The 13,515-nt window shown below is 48.0% G+C and overlaps 1 protein-coding gene across 1 annotated transcript in view; it reads left to right on the top strand.

Annotated features, from left to right (window-relative positions):
- The window catches only part of HK2 (hexokinase 2), a 63,639-nt gene that overhangs the window by 41,541 nt on the left and 8,583 nt on the right, over positions 1-13,515 (top strand). Inside the window, exons 5-12 of the mRNA XM_039240129.1 lie at positions 912-1,007; positions 1,841-1,940; positions 2,256-2,439; positions 5,241-5,396; positions 6,620-6,853; positions 8,170-8,474; positions 9,794-9,942; positions 10,176-10,295. Coding sequence (XP_039096060.1) covers positions 912-1,007; positions 1,841-1,940; positions 2,256-2,439; positions 5,241-5,396; positions 6,620-6,853; positions 8,170-8,474; positions 9,794-9,942; positions 10,176-10,295 — 1,344 coding nt within the window. The remainder of the gene's footprint in view (positions 1-911; positions 1,008-1,840; positions 1,941-2,255; positions 2,440-5,240; positions 5,397-6,619; positions 6,854-8,169; positions 8,475-9,793; positions 9,943-10,175; positions 10,296-13,515) is intronic.

Genomic DNA, 13,515 nt, shown 5'->3' with positions numbered 1-13,515 from the left:
GTCAGGCAGAGAAGGACAAATATCATATGTTTGCACGTATAGGAGGCTTAGGAGGAACTTGACGGAGGAACAAGGGGGAGAAGAAGGGCGGAAATGGTGGGGGAAAGGGAGAGAGTCAAACCATGAGAGACTCTTGAATGCTGACAAAAACTGAGGACTGATGGATGTGGGAGGGAGGGGGGATGGGCATGGAGGAGGACACTTGTGGGGATGAGCACTGAGTGTTATGTGGAAACTAATTTGACAATAAACTATTTGTAAAAAAAAAAAAAAACTCGATAAATGCAGGATAAGCTAAGGATAAAAATAAAATCTCTAATACTATGTTTTCAGTATAGTGTGAGGTAAAAGAATATGTATTTTATACTATTTTAAAAAATGATAACGAATACTTCTGAAAACATTTCATTAAAAATGCAAAGTATTAAAAAAAAAAAAAGAGTTCTGCCCTGCTGGGTGAGTGTGTGTAGGTGTGGGGGGATGGTAAAGTATCAGAAGCAGGGGGAAGGTCTTTATCACTCTTTCCTCAAAGAACAATATACAGTACATTATCCTTATTCCTTGTCGGGAAACAAGAATGAAAATTAGGAACTCCTTGATCTAGAGTATTGTGATAAAGATCTTTGGAAGAAAGATGTCTGTGGAGTTAATGATGAGAGTATCTTATTTTGGCATTTCTATATCTTGTTCTTCCCAGTTCTTAGAGGCAGTAGCTCATGAAGGAATCATTTATTTAATCCCCTTTCTGGGTCTTTGATGGGGCCCCCAGTTTCTTTTTCCCAGGCTAGTCAGGAAGTAGTATGAATCTTTAAGCACTGTTGTAGTTTAGCTTAGCTCCATGACAGAGGTCTCCACTCACTAATGGCTGTTTGAGTAGTGTGGTCAGTGTTCATTCCTTGATCCTTTTCCAGAGTTTCCTGGTCTCCTGGACCAAGGGGTTCAAGTCCAGTGGTGTGGAAGGCAAAGATGTGGTTACTCTGATCCGGAAGGCCATCCAGAGGAGAGGGGTGAGTAGGGGAGGCAGGGATGGGGAGGCAGAAACTTGGAATCTGGAGGCTCTTTACATCCTTTTAGGTCCACTCTGAAATCTTCCCTAGTCTGTCCTCAAATCAGCACGAGAACCTTTTTGTAGTTCTTAAGGAAAGGTTTTCTCTTCCTTCCCTGCTAGGTTTACCTAATAAGATTTAAATGTTTTTCTGGTTTGATTGAGATATAGTTGACATACAACTAAATTTAAGACGCGCCTCACAATGATTTGGCATCCATATACTGCAAAATGATTGCCACACTGATACTCTTGCAAATAATCAGATGCCTCTGGGGTCTTCAGATTATCACAATGGATAAATAATCTTAGCCTCAGTACAGGAAAAAAAAAAGCAAAAACCCTTCAGTCTTTAACCTGAAGAAGACTTGAATATCATCTTCAAGTAAGAAGGCTGGGATGATGTTGGCATCAGGATGAAATGGGGCAGAGAGAGAACAAGGTAAAAGTCTGGTCACAGAAGTTACAGGGAGGGAGGGAGAGAGAGAGAGAAACAAAAGAAGAAGAAGGAAGGAGAGGGGGACAACAATGACAAAGTGGGCTCTTGTGACTGCAGTGGTGTCTGTAAACTAGACTGCAGGGCTGGTGGCCTCCATGGTGAGGACAGGTAGGGTGGGGAGTGAGTTGCTGCTGTCAGACTGGATCTGGGCCCAATTCCCAGCTCTAACCTTCTTTGGCTCCAAGCAGGGTTAGTAATGCACTTCAGCTCTGTGTCTTCCTGCTCTTTATCTCTATCTTCACAATTGTAACCTTTCTGTGATGGTGAAGATCAGAGCCCTACTTCTATCTCTGTAGGACTTTGATATTGATATTGTGGCTGTGGTGAATGATACAGTTGGGACCATGATGACCTGTGGTTATGATGACCAGAATTGCGAGATTGGTCTCATTGTGGGTGAGTGAACACTGGGTGTGGGGGCCGGTGCTGGCCAGTGGGTGTGTGGGGTAGAAAGGGAGGAGGGCTCCATGGCCTGCATGATTCTTTGTAATTCATATTAGATGGGATTGGTACGGTCACTTCGGAGGGCTGAGCCAGGATTTGTGGGTTGGGGGTTGGTTGTGGACTGGACCATGTTGGGATACTCCAGGAGCCTGCACTGGGGAATCCTGACCACGCTAGGTGGTCTCAGGATGGTGATGTTAAGAGAGAAATGGGGGCTGGAGAGAGGCCAGTGTAGGTGGGTGCTGAGCAGTCCCTTGTTTTGGCCAGGTACGGGCAGCAATGCCTGCTACATGGAAGAGATGCGCCACATTGACATGGTGGAGGGCGACGAGGGGCGAATGTGTATCAACATGGAGTGGGGGGCCTTTGGGGATGACGGCGCACTCGATGACTTCCGCACTGAATTTGATCAGGAGATCGACATGGGTTCCCTGAATCCCGGGAAGCAACTGTGAGCAGCACCCCCTGTGTGCGGCGGGCTTGTGGGGGTGGGCTCAGGAGCTGAGGTGGGGGCTGGCCAGGGCTGGGGTGCGGGTGGTTCTCACTTTTGCCTTATAGTCTTATAGCCCCAAAAGGTTGCTGGGGCAGCCACTTGTTGTGGGAATGTTGTGTGCTCATCACAAGCATGGTGACTATAAATTGCTGAGAGGGCTCTAAAAAAGATAAAAGAAGCGGGCAAACCAGATTGTAGGTTAATAATTTGGCTGTGTCCTTCAGAGCAGTCATTTTAGGTCATTTTCTAAGTGTTGGCCCTGCTCTTTCTGCCACTTTCAATTTGTAAGTTGTCCATAGAAACAGTCTGTGAGCCACTGATGAAAAGTGTTGAGGTGGCCAGGGCGAGGGTCTCTGAACACTGTTCTCATAGCTCCCACCTCTGCCATTGCCCAGAGGAGGAGGCCAGACATTTGCCTCCTCAACACTGGCTGAGGCTCTGACTCGGACATCTGGTAGAGCCACCCTTGAGCTGAGTTGGGCCCCATGGAGACCCAGGGCCTCTAGTCCCAGCTTAGGGTAAACCCAAAGCTTGAGAAAAGCTGGCTAAGGAGTCTCCTTGGCCGCTTCCCTGGACCTGTGGCCCAGCAGGGATTCTTGGGTGGACAGGACCAGGAGGGCCTCCCACATTTTGCACCCTGAGTATTATACTCTCCAGCCTGCCTAGACTTGATTTTTAGTTTCTTTCGACTGTTACAAAATATTATTTAGCTTTCATTATTACACCAACATTGGCCCAATATCCGTCCCCCATTAAGGATCTTGAAACAGGGATTGCTCTAAGCTCCGAAGGCAATTACAAAATGTTTTGAGCAATTGAGGCCCCCTGTGGTCTATGCTGTGTTGCTGTGACTAATGCAGGAAAGCTGCTGGCATAGATCTCTGCCTGGAGAGGAAAGCCCAATTCTATAAGCCAGCTCGGCAACAGAGAGCCTTTTTCTTTACAGGGACAGTCCTTACTTCCTCGAAGCATGGTTTATTTAAGTCATAAGCCTCTCCCATATATCCAAGCATGAGTCTACTTATAATTTTCATAGGTACACACTGGCTGCGTCTGCCATAGCCGGTAAAAATTTATGGATAGAAAAGTCATTCACTCAATGTCTGCTTCCAAGAACAAGGCACACCCAAGCCATTCTGAGGAGCCATATGCCCATTAAAGTGTCAGAAGACAGAATTGCCAGCCTGACCTTGGGAACACACCACTGGCTCAGCCTCAGACAAATCAAAGATTGGGTTAACATACCAGAGTGTCAGCCATGGTAGCCCTGAAGTCATTATTGGGCTCCAATAAGAAATTTTCTTACTCTTTCTGTGTTTCTAAACAAGTATTTTTCTTTTCTTTCTTTTTTTTTTTTAAGTTTATTTATTTTTGAAAGAGAGAGCATGCATAAGCAAGGGAGGGGCAGAGAGAGAGGGAGACACAGAATCTGACTCCAGGCTCCAAGCTGTCAGAGCAGAGCCTGATGCAGGGCTCGAACTCTAGAACTGTGAAATCATGACCTGAGCTGAAGTCGGACCCTTAACCGATTGAGCTATCCAGTCGCCCCGAACAGATATTTTTCTAAATGTTGACTGAAACAAAGTATCTTTAAAAAGCTGAGTGAAAGCTTTTATAAATCACTCATACTTTTGAGCCCCACTGGACCCCTCCCTTGTCTCCCACAGAGCTGGCTATTTTGGAAAAGGTATCGAGGCAGACAGACACACGAGTTTCTTACTGTTAGAGCCAGGCTCCCTCCCTAGGCAGCGTGCCTGTGCTGGTGCTTGAAACCTCTGCTTAAGCAATGTTGCGAGCTCTGCACTTAGCACCAGTTCTGCCACACACACCTTGTCCTGGGTCTTCAGCCAGTCACTTCCTGAGGGCTGGGCTCCCTCTCTTGTGGTTCTACTAGGTGACTTCAGAGTCCCTTCCACACTCTCTCTCCGAGTTTCCTTGCTAAAGCCCAGCCTAGTCAGTGTCCGCTGGCCCTGGGGACCACCGCTCTGGGCCCAAGAGCCTTAGATGCCAAGAAAGGGCCTTCTTTGCCACAAAGAATGGCAAAGCTTCAGTTTCTCCTATCATACAATTTGAGCCAGAAAGACTGGCTTCTAAAGAAAACAGCATCACCTAGTGTTGAAAAAATAAATTAGCCAATTGCTTGGGGGCGAGCCTCTGCCTTTCTAAAACATGCCTTTATCTGGTCTCCTCCCTGCTCAGCAACTTCCAAAATGTCCCACTCCCAGAATCCCATGACCACCTGACATTTAAAGCTCCTCATCTGTCTCAACCTGCCCATCACCCCACCCCCCGGGGTTTGGGGTTGTTTTCTAGAAATCCACAAATGAACTTGCAAACAGAGGATAAATGAACTTGTCTCAGGGCCTGCACCCCTGATTTAATCATATTGACCTTTTTTTCCTCTTGTATATAAATATTGAGAGTCTATATAAGGTTTCATCTTAGAAAAGTATTTCCTGGCTAGACAAAAAAAGATTTTAAGTCACTTTTATTGCATGTAACTTACTAGACCTATAATTCAGGCTGTCCCAGAATATGTTGTGCATCCCCTGGATGCTTAGTTTGGCTGTTAAAGGCCCTTTTCCTCCATAGTTCAAGGCCCACTGGCCTACAGAGATGGTCCAGGCACCCCAGATCCTGCAGCCTCCCCTGAGCTGTCGTCTGTCTGCACATCTTACTCCTAGCAGCGCCACACAAGTTAATACGTCATTATGCATCTGCTTTCATTTATTTATTGTTTGGTCTCTATCTCCCTGCAGATTTGAGAAGATGATCAGTGGGATGTACATGGGCGAACTGGTGAGACTCATCCTGGTGAAGATGGCCAAGGAGGAGCTGCTTTTTGGGGGGAAAGTCAGCCCAGGTCTCCTTGCTACTGGCCAGTTTGAGACCAAAGACGTTTCAGATATTGAAGGGTAAGCTTCCTGGTCCCTCTCTGTCTGCTCAGTGGATCCCCAGAAGTGTAGACAGGCTGTGGGGGAATGAGGAAGGGTCACTGGCCCTTGACTTTTCAGATTTGGACAATAGGAAGGTCTTGCCCAGCATGGGCCATGGTGGGGCTGTGGCTTGACTTCACTTTCCAGATAGTCTCCACTCTTATGCACTACCTAAGTGGCTCATGGTGCTGTGTGGGTGGGGGTCAGGCTGGGCTGAATGCTGGGGGCTCACAGGGAGCCCCCAATGACTCATATGCATCTACTTTCTCTCCCTTCTGAAATTCTGACTTTCATTTCTCTGTTGGTGATTCTCCAAAAAGGCTCTATCTTGACCCCTTCTTCATAACAAAAGGATAGGTCCTTACATGGCCCTAAAATTTACCCATTTAATTCCAATAGATAGAGCTGAGGCCTGCATTTCACAGAGCGGCATGGGTGGGAGTGAGGACGGCCTGATTTTTGTTTCTCAGTTAACAGTATCCAAAGAGTTGGCCCTGTTCCTGTTCTTGAGATTTCCACTTGTCGTTTGAGATGGCCCTGTCATTTCAGGGACCAGCTGATGGAGAGGAGGGGATTTGGGTGCTAAAGGGAACAGTGAATGTTTTCTGTAACTTCAAATAGAAAATCTTGAGAGGATTGTGCCTGCTTGTTAAGCCCTAAGGGGATGGAAGGATGCATTCTTGTGAGGCACTTGGTTTCCCCGAGGAGAGTGCTAAGCTCATTGCTGCAGACTCTGACACAGTCTCTGCATACGTTAGCCAGCGCCCGCTGCTGCCTCCTGAAAGGCATTGAGCTGACTGCTTCACAGAGAGAAAATGGGGTGGGCTCTACAGTGGGACACTGTTCTCTCTAGCTCTAGTTAAGCAAACACAGCACGTATTCACACACACACACACACACACACCTTGATGTGTGAAGTCATGAGAGCAGGGCCTTGTCCTTACATAGTATACCCATAAAAAATATTAGTTTTTCTCAGTGGGGAAAAGGGGGTACCTGAGCAGTGTTTGTGTGTGTGTGTGCGTGTGTGTGTGTCTGGGAGATGAGCCTCATGTTAGCTCTGTTGCGTTTTCCCCTTGCTCTACCCTCACTGAGGATGGTGTTTGCTAGAGCTGAGTGGTTTCCTTGTCAGCTGACATACCCCCTCCCACAGGCCACAGTGGGTTGGACCCAGGCCCACACACTTTCCTTCTGTTTCCCAGGGAGAAGGATGGCATCCGGAAGGCCCGCGAGGTGCTAGTGCGGCTGGGCATAGACCCGACGCAGGAGGACTGTGTGGCCACTCACCGGGTGTGCCAGATTGTGTCCACACGCTCAGCCAGCCTGTGTGCAGCCACCCTGGCAGCCGTGCTACGGCGCATCAAGGAGAACAAGGGCGAGGAGCGGCTGCGCTCCACCATTGGGGTTGATGGCTCTGTCTACAAGAAGCACCCTCAGTGAGTCAGTGTGCCGGGATCCATATTGATGGGGCCCCCAAAGCACTTGGGGACACCTGACAGGCCTGAGAGAGACCCTAGTGACTGCCCAGCCAACTCTGGTTTGCATTCTGGAGTGGTAGGATGGACCGTGGAGTTGAGGAGCTCTGTAGAATAAGCTCCCAGCTGGGCATGTGAGGATCAGGACGGTGTGTCCCTGGCAGGGGTGGAAGTGATTTCTGAGGGCTCTTGACGACAGCAGCTATATCCAGGGCTCTCCTGGCCGGGGCGGGGGGTGGGGTGGGGCTGGGGAGGCTCTTTCTGCCACCTTCCAGTTTAGGAGTTAGGGTTTCTCTGAACTTGTTTGTCTCTCTCTTGATTCTGAGTGAGCCCTACAGGTGCTGTGTCTTTTGCCAGAGGACACCCTAGTTCAGCCTCTCTGGCTGACCTGGGTATTAAATTCATCCTGCCCTTCCCTCCATGTTTGGATCCCTTGGGTACAAAATATTCAAATTTCAGTGGGGACCTGGCCATCTCTCTATTGTGCTTACTCATTATCTAATCATTTTTACCTAAGAGGAGTGCCAGGTCAACGGGCCTTCATTAACTGAATCAGTTGATGCTAGAAGACTGGTATTCCCTGGTTTTCTAGTCTACTGCTGCAAAGACTTTGAAATGCACACGAATCACCTGGGAATCCTGTTAAGAGGCAGATCCTGATTCAGAAGGGTTCAGCCCAAGACCCCGTATCTTAGCTCCCAGTGGTGTTGCGGCCCACAGACCACACGTGGAGCAGTGAGGCCCCAGAGACCATGGTTCAGCCACCACCTGAGGATTTCCTGCTGAACACATATGTTGTCTTTAGCTGTTCAGACACTTTTGGGATTGGTGGCTGAAATTGGCCAAAGAGAGACCTAAGTCCGGACGAGTGTTTCTCTTTTTTCTGTTTTGGGTCTTCCCCAGGCAGCGTCTAATGAAATGAGCACTGAAACATGAATAGCAGTTGGTGTTGGGATCCCCTAAGTCTGAGGCTGATGCATTGGGCAGAGGAGCTGGGGCCTGTGGGAAGAGGAGGTCTTACTTACAGTGATTGTGTGCAGTGGGTAGTGACTTCTACAATAGTCCTTCCCACCACCCAGCCAGCGTGGTCACAGCTGCATAGCTGAGCTTTAATTAACACAGTGATGACCCTGACCTGGGAGAGTGGGGAGAGGATGATCAGGGTGGCATCTGCTCCTGCAGGTGCCTCCCTGGCCTTTGAGCTGAGGCAGTGAGCCCTTTGTACCATTGACTCTAACCGCGGATACCCATGTCTTACCCCATCTTGGGGACTACAGTTTTGCCAAGCGTCTTCACAAGACAGTGCGACGCCTGGTGCCTGACTGTGACGTCCGCTTCCTGCGTTCCGAGGATGGCAGTGGCAAGGGGGCAGCCATGGTGACGGCAGTGGCCTACCGGCTGGCTGACCAACACCGAGCCCGCCAGAATACCCTGGAGTCTCTGAAGCTGAGCCGCGAGCAGCTGCTGGAGGTCAAGAGGAGGATGAAGGTAGAAATGGAGCGAGGTCTGAGCAAGGAGACCCACGCCATTGCCCCCGTCAAGATGCTGCCCACCTACGTGTGTGCCACCCCTGATGGCACAGGTATGCGGCAGGCTGCCCCCCAGCTCGCGGTGCCTGTTTCATGGTGTTGATGCCCCAGGAGGACTCCCTTAGCCTTGGCGTTGGATATTTGGACCAGAACATGTTTCTTCAGCTCTAGTACTAGGAAATTCTAGTGTTCAGTAAGCTCAGCCAAGGCATTCCCTTGCTACAAACTCAATAGTAATAATGGTAAACGCTTACCAAATGCCTACTATGTGCCAAGCACTTCTGTAAGCACTGTACACATATGAATTTTAACTGTTAACAGCAATTAGTAATTAATTTTGTTAACAAACTAGTATGTTTGGCACAAAACTGAGACACAGAAGTTAAGAAACCTGCCCAAGTTCGCACAGAAAATGGCAGAGCTAGGATTCAAACCCAGGAGTTTTTGTTCCAGGACCAGTTCTTATAAGCCCTACATCAGGGGTTGGCAAACTAAGGCCCACAAGCTACATCTAGCCCACTGCCTATTTCTAAAATAAAGTTTCCCTAATTCACAGCCATGCCCATTTGTCCACGTATTATTTATGGCCCCTCTGCCCCACCATTACAAAGTTGTCTGATTGCAGGAGGGACTGTGGCTCAGAAGGCCTGAAATGTTTATTGCCCAGCCCTTTACAGAAAATGATTGCTGACCCTTGGTTTAGGTCTTGTACCTGAAGAAATGTCAGCCTTTTCCCAATTCGAGAGAACTGATGTTGTAGCCTTTGGTACAGGTTCCAGGGGTAGAGACTGGGCCTTAGTCCCTGCTCTACCCTCTTCTGGCTGTGTGGGCCTGAGCAAGTGACTCAGCCTCGCTCAGCCAGATCTCCCCCATCCATTGGAGGGAAATGCAGTGCCTCCTTCTCATGGCTGCCTGCCGGTTGCATGAGGAATGTGTTTGAGGCACTAGCACATTGTGATTGCCCAACAAAGGAGGGTTTTCTCATGTAAAAAGATTTCCCTTCAGTTTCCTTTAAAGAGTTGAACTTTGCTATTTTTTTCTCTACTCTAGAAGCTAACATAAAGTGGCCTTTGATTTAGCACAAAGGACATGTTTAGATATTTTTGAGTGTACTGTATCATAATTTCTGGTGTCTTGCCAAGCTCATTGTGACTTCTGGGGCCGACCTGAACTCATTGGAGGATCACTAAGGAGATAGCAGGGCTCTGGTCCCAGGGGTCTTACTTTTCTTTCCTGTTAGATGGAACACACAGTCCATCACCCCTGTGGGGGTTAAGGAGCTGCCGGGAGAACTCCCCATTAGCGGAAAGTACTTTAGACTGTCACCCCCTACTGTGCCCCAGAGCATGATCTTCCTGGGTTTATTTTGCAGAGAAAGGTGACTTCCTGGCCTTGGACCTTGGGGGTACCAATTTCCGAGTCCTGCTGGTGCGTGTGAGGAATGGGAAGAGGCGTGGAGTGGAGATGCACAACAAGATCTACTCTATCCCGCAGGAGGTCATGCATGGCACAGGGGACGAGGTGAGGCAAGGTGGCACGTCTGGGAGGGGACCCCAGCAGACGTTCACTTCTCGCCCAGGAGGACCATGCTTTCTCAGCTCAGTCATGGTCTCAGGGAAGGCCAAGCTGGCCAGGGCCCTGGCCTGGTCTTCACTCATGTTTGTGCCTGAACTTGCATTTCTCCTGAGAGGAGCTGCTGGGGGCAGCCTGCCCTGGCCAGCACCCCTCCCTCAGAGCTTGCCTTCTCCCCGCAGCTCTTTGACCACATTGTCCAATGCATCGCCGACTTCCTTGAGTACATGGGCATGAAGGGCGTGTCCCTGCCTCTGGGCTTCACCTTCTCCTTCCCCTGCCAGCAGAACAGCCTGGATGAGGTAACAGCCTTCCCAGAGGGCTTGTCTGTGGGCTTCATTGACTCTCCACCAACTAGAGTTTGGAGCAGGGGAGAAAGTTGAGTTGAGAGGAGGAAAAGAAGGGCACGAGTAAGCAGTTGTGATGAGGGGCCTATTGATGGGAATGATTCCGTTGGAGCTGGTGGAGGTGAAGTAGGTAACAATCTTAGGGATGATGATGACGCTAACCAAATATTAACGATAAAAAGTACTGTTTGCCAGGCACTGTGCTAGGCTGCCTACGTGCATTATCTCATTTAACCCTCACAGCAACTGTGGAAGGTAGGTATTTATAAGCTCATTTTGAAGAAAGAAAAACAAAGTCTATAGAGATGCCAAGTATCTTGCTCCCAATCAGAAGGCTTGGGAGTAGATAAGCCACAATTTGAATTCTGGTTTCCTGATACATGAACCTGTTTTCAGTGATGCTTACCTGCTCCCGAGACCTGTTTTGGGCTTAGGACATTTCCATTCATCTCTTGTTTAGATGCCCTGGGGCTTCTCTAGCCTTAGCTGTGCTTTTCATTCCTTTTCAACTTGCCATGCAGGCATGAAGCAGGTGAACAAAGGGCTGGTGCTCTCGGATATTCTGGACCTGGTGTGTTGAGAATGTAGGAGAGCTGAATAGGTCATGCTTGGGCTTGTTCTGGGTTGATAATCGGCATATTAGATGTTAGGATACTACTGTCTAAGCAGTTGTCCCTCTGTCTCAGTTGGTCTTCTAGAACCTTACATGCATGTTTATGAAGGGACAGTATGCGGTAGACAGAGTGGCCGGGGTACAAAAGGCGTGGTTCCTACTTGAGGTGCTTACAAACAAATTGCGATGTAAGCAAGCTCAGGAAGGCAGGAGCTGCTGCTTGGAATGTGGTGCTTCTGGGGTTCCAAGGCCCCGAGGATGCGCAGTGTGATGTTGTCTGAGCACATACCTGGAAGGCATGAAAAACACTTGGATCATCTTCCAAGTCCAAAGCATGAGTTGATGGGGAAGAAAGGCAGGAAGGCCTGGCAGTGTGGAGGAGGACAAGTAGGTGGGGAAGGTCACAGGTGCAGGGAGGCTGGTCCAGTAGGGAAGAAAGGCCAGCATTTCCCACAGGATTCCTGGAACAGCAGTCCTCATTTTGCTCACCTGAGTTTTGTAAGTGCTTCCTCCTCCTCCCCCCTGAGTTAAATTCTTCATGGGCACCAGTCCAGTGAAGGTTTTAGGATGTCCTGCAATGAAAACCCTTGCCTCACCCAGTATTTCCCAACATGTGTCACCATTTGTCCAGTGTTAGCAGTGCAGTGTTTTTCTGTTTTTGCTTTTCTGTTCCTTTCCAGTTTTATTGAGATATTAAAATGCACACTGTATACGTTTAAGGTATACAGCACAGTGATTTGACTTACATATGTTGTGAAATGATCACCACAAATAAGTTTACATCTGTCATCTCCTACAGATACAAAAAACAGAAAAAGGATAAAAGTGTTTTTATTCCTTGTGATGAGACTCTAAGGCTTTCCTCTTAACTTTCAAATACACCACACAGCAGTGCTTGCTGTAGCCATCATGATGTGCACTCCATCCTGAGTACTCACCCTGTTACCGCAAGCTTATACCAATTCCCTCTCCCAGGTTTTCTAATTCCTTTGTCTTTTCACATTATGTTTCTTAGTGTCAGTGCACCAGGTTTTCAAAGCCTTCTCCATTTATATCAGTTTACCATAGGAAATTACCAAATGTGCAGATAAATATTTACGTGATTCTTAATGAAACATTGCTTATTATAATGAAAACATTAGAAACTAATCTAAGTGTTCAACAGTTGGGAAATAGTTGGGAAAAACTGGTGGTAAGACTAACAAAAATTTTTTTAAGAAGAAGATAATCTCTATAATATAGAGACTCACAAAAATTACAGTTCAAAAGAAGATGAGAACTCCTAACTGTTCTCCAGGGTATATGCTTCCAGGATTTTCCTGCCTGAAATAGTTTTAAATAGACATGCTTTACTTTTCATGCCAACATGTATCTATCTTTAAGGATTTATCAGGTGACCCAAGAACCTGTTCACTGTTTCTACCTGCATTTCAAGATTCTAGGTCATGGTATTAGATTTCACTCTGTATGTTCTAAGTTTTGTAGGGAGCCTGTATTCAGTCTAGCACTGTGAAAATTAAGAGGAGATCAAACAGAAGCTGGGTTCTCTCTGTTGCTCAATCCATCTATAAGCTAGGTTCTGCTCTGATAAGATTGTCTTGTTGAGTGGAAAACCAGCAGGTGCTGAGACCCAGAAGCCCCAAGCTGCCTTGACTGCCTGGGGGCCTTGGGCAAATCTCCCCAGCTGCATGGGCCTCTGCATGTCTTTATTAAGGACTACTTGGAATAATGTTGTTTGATCATTCGTAAACTTGAAAGTTTATCACTTTCAAAATTTCATTAGAGATGTGAAGCTAATTTGTAGGCAAGACAGTTAGGTGGAGATGAGCACACAGTTGTTTGGATGTAGATATGTAAGCCAAGACACTGTTAGGATCGTGTCTTGTTTTTCAAATCTCCTGGGATCTGAACACTGTGTGACACATCCAGGTTGACTTGTGATTCTAAACTCCTGGGCTGTGAAATGCCAAGCTGGGGGGAGGCCAAGCCAGGCCCAGAGAAGCCATGAAAGTGGGTAGGTAGTGAGCACACAGCCCATTTATGGATTCCAGCCTTGCAGGGAGGTGGCCCAGTAGTCCTTGATGCTGTTTCCCGGTGGGCTCCAGCAGCAAAGAGGAAACCAGGGGATAATACCTGAAACAGTTCTCCCACATGTGAAATCACCATGTGTCTATTCCCCAGAGGGCCCTATGACACTGCAGACAGCCACATTAGAGATGAGTGGCTTATGGGGAGCTCTGAGGAGTCTCAAGTGCTTCCCTCACAGGGGTGGTATAAAGTCTAGCTGTCACCCAACTGTGGGCAGGACACTTGTTCACGCCATACTGGAATTTGACAATGAAGAGAGAGACCCTGATCCTTCTGATGTGAATATAGGACAGGACAGGGCAAACTGCTTTTCCCAGCGAAAGAAACATGTGTATAGAGCTTAGCTCCCTGGCAGGGGCAGTGATGTTGTGTTAGGGGCCCATGGAGTCAGCCAGCCTAAGGGTGAGTCCTGCTCCTCTCCCCCAAGCTGCAGACCTTGGGCAAGTTACTCCAGAGCCACAGTTACCTAGAAAA

Source organism: Hyaena hyaena, unplaced genomic scaffold (assembly GCF_003009895.1).
Source record: "Hyaena hyaena isolate Hyena2069 unplaced genomic scaffold, ASM300989v1 scaffold_168, whole genome shotgun sequence".
NCBI classification, from domain to species: domain Eukaryota; kingdom Metazoa; phylum Chordata; class Mammalia; order Carnivora; family Hyaenidae; genus Hyaena; species Hyaena hyaena.
This window is presented reverse-complemented; position numbering and strand designations above follow the sequence as displayed.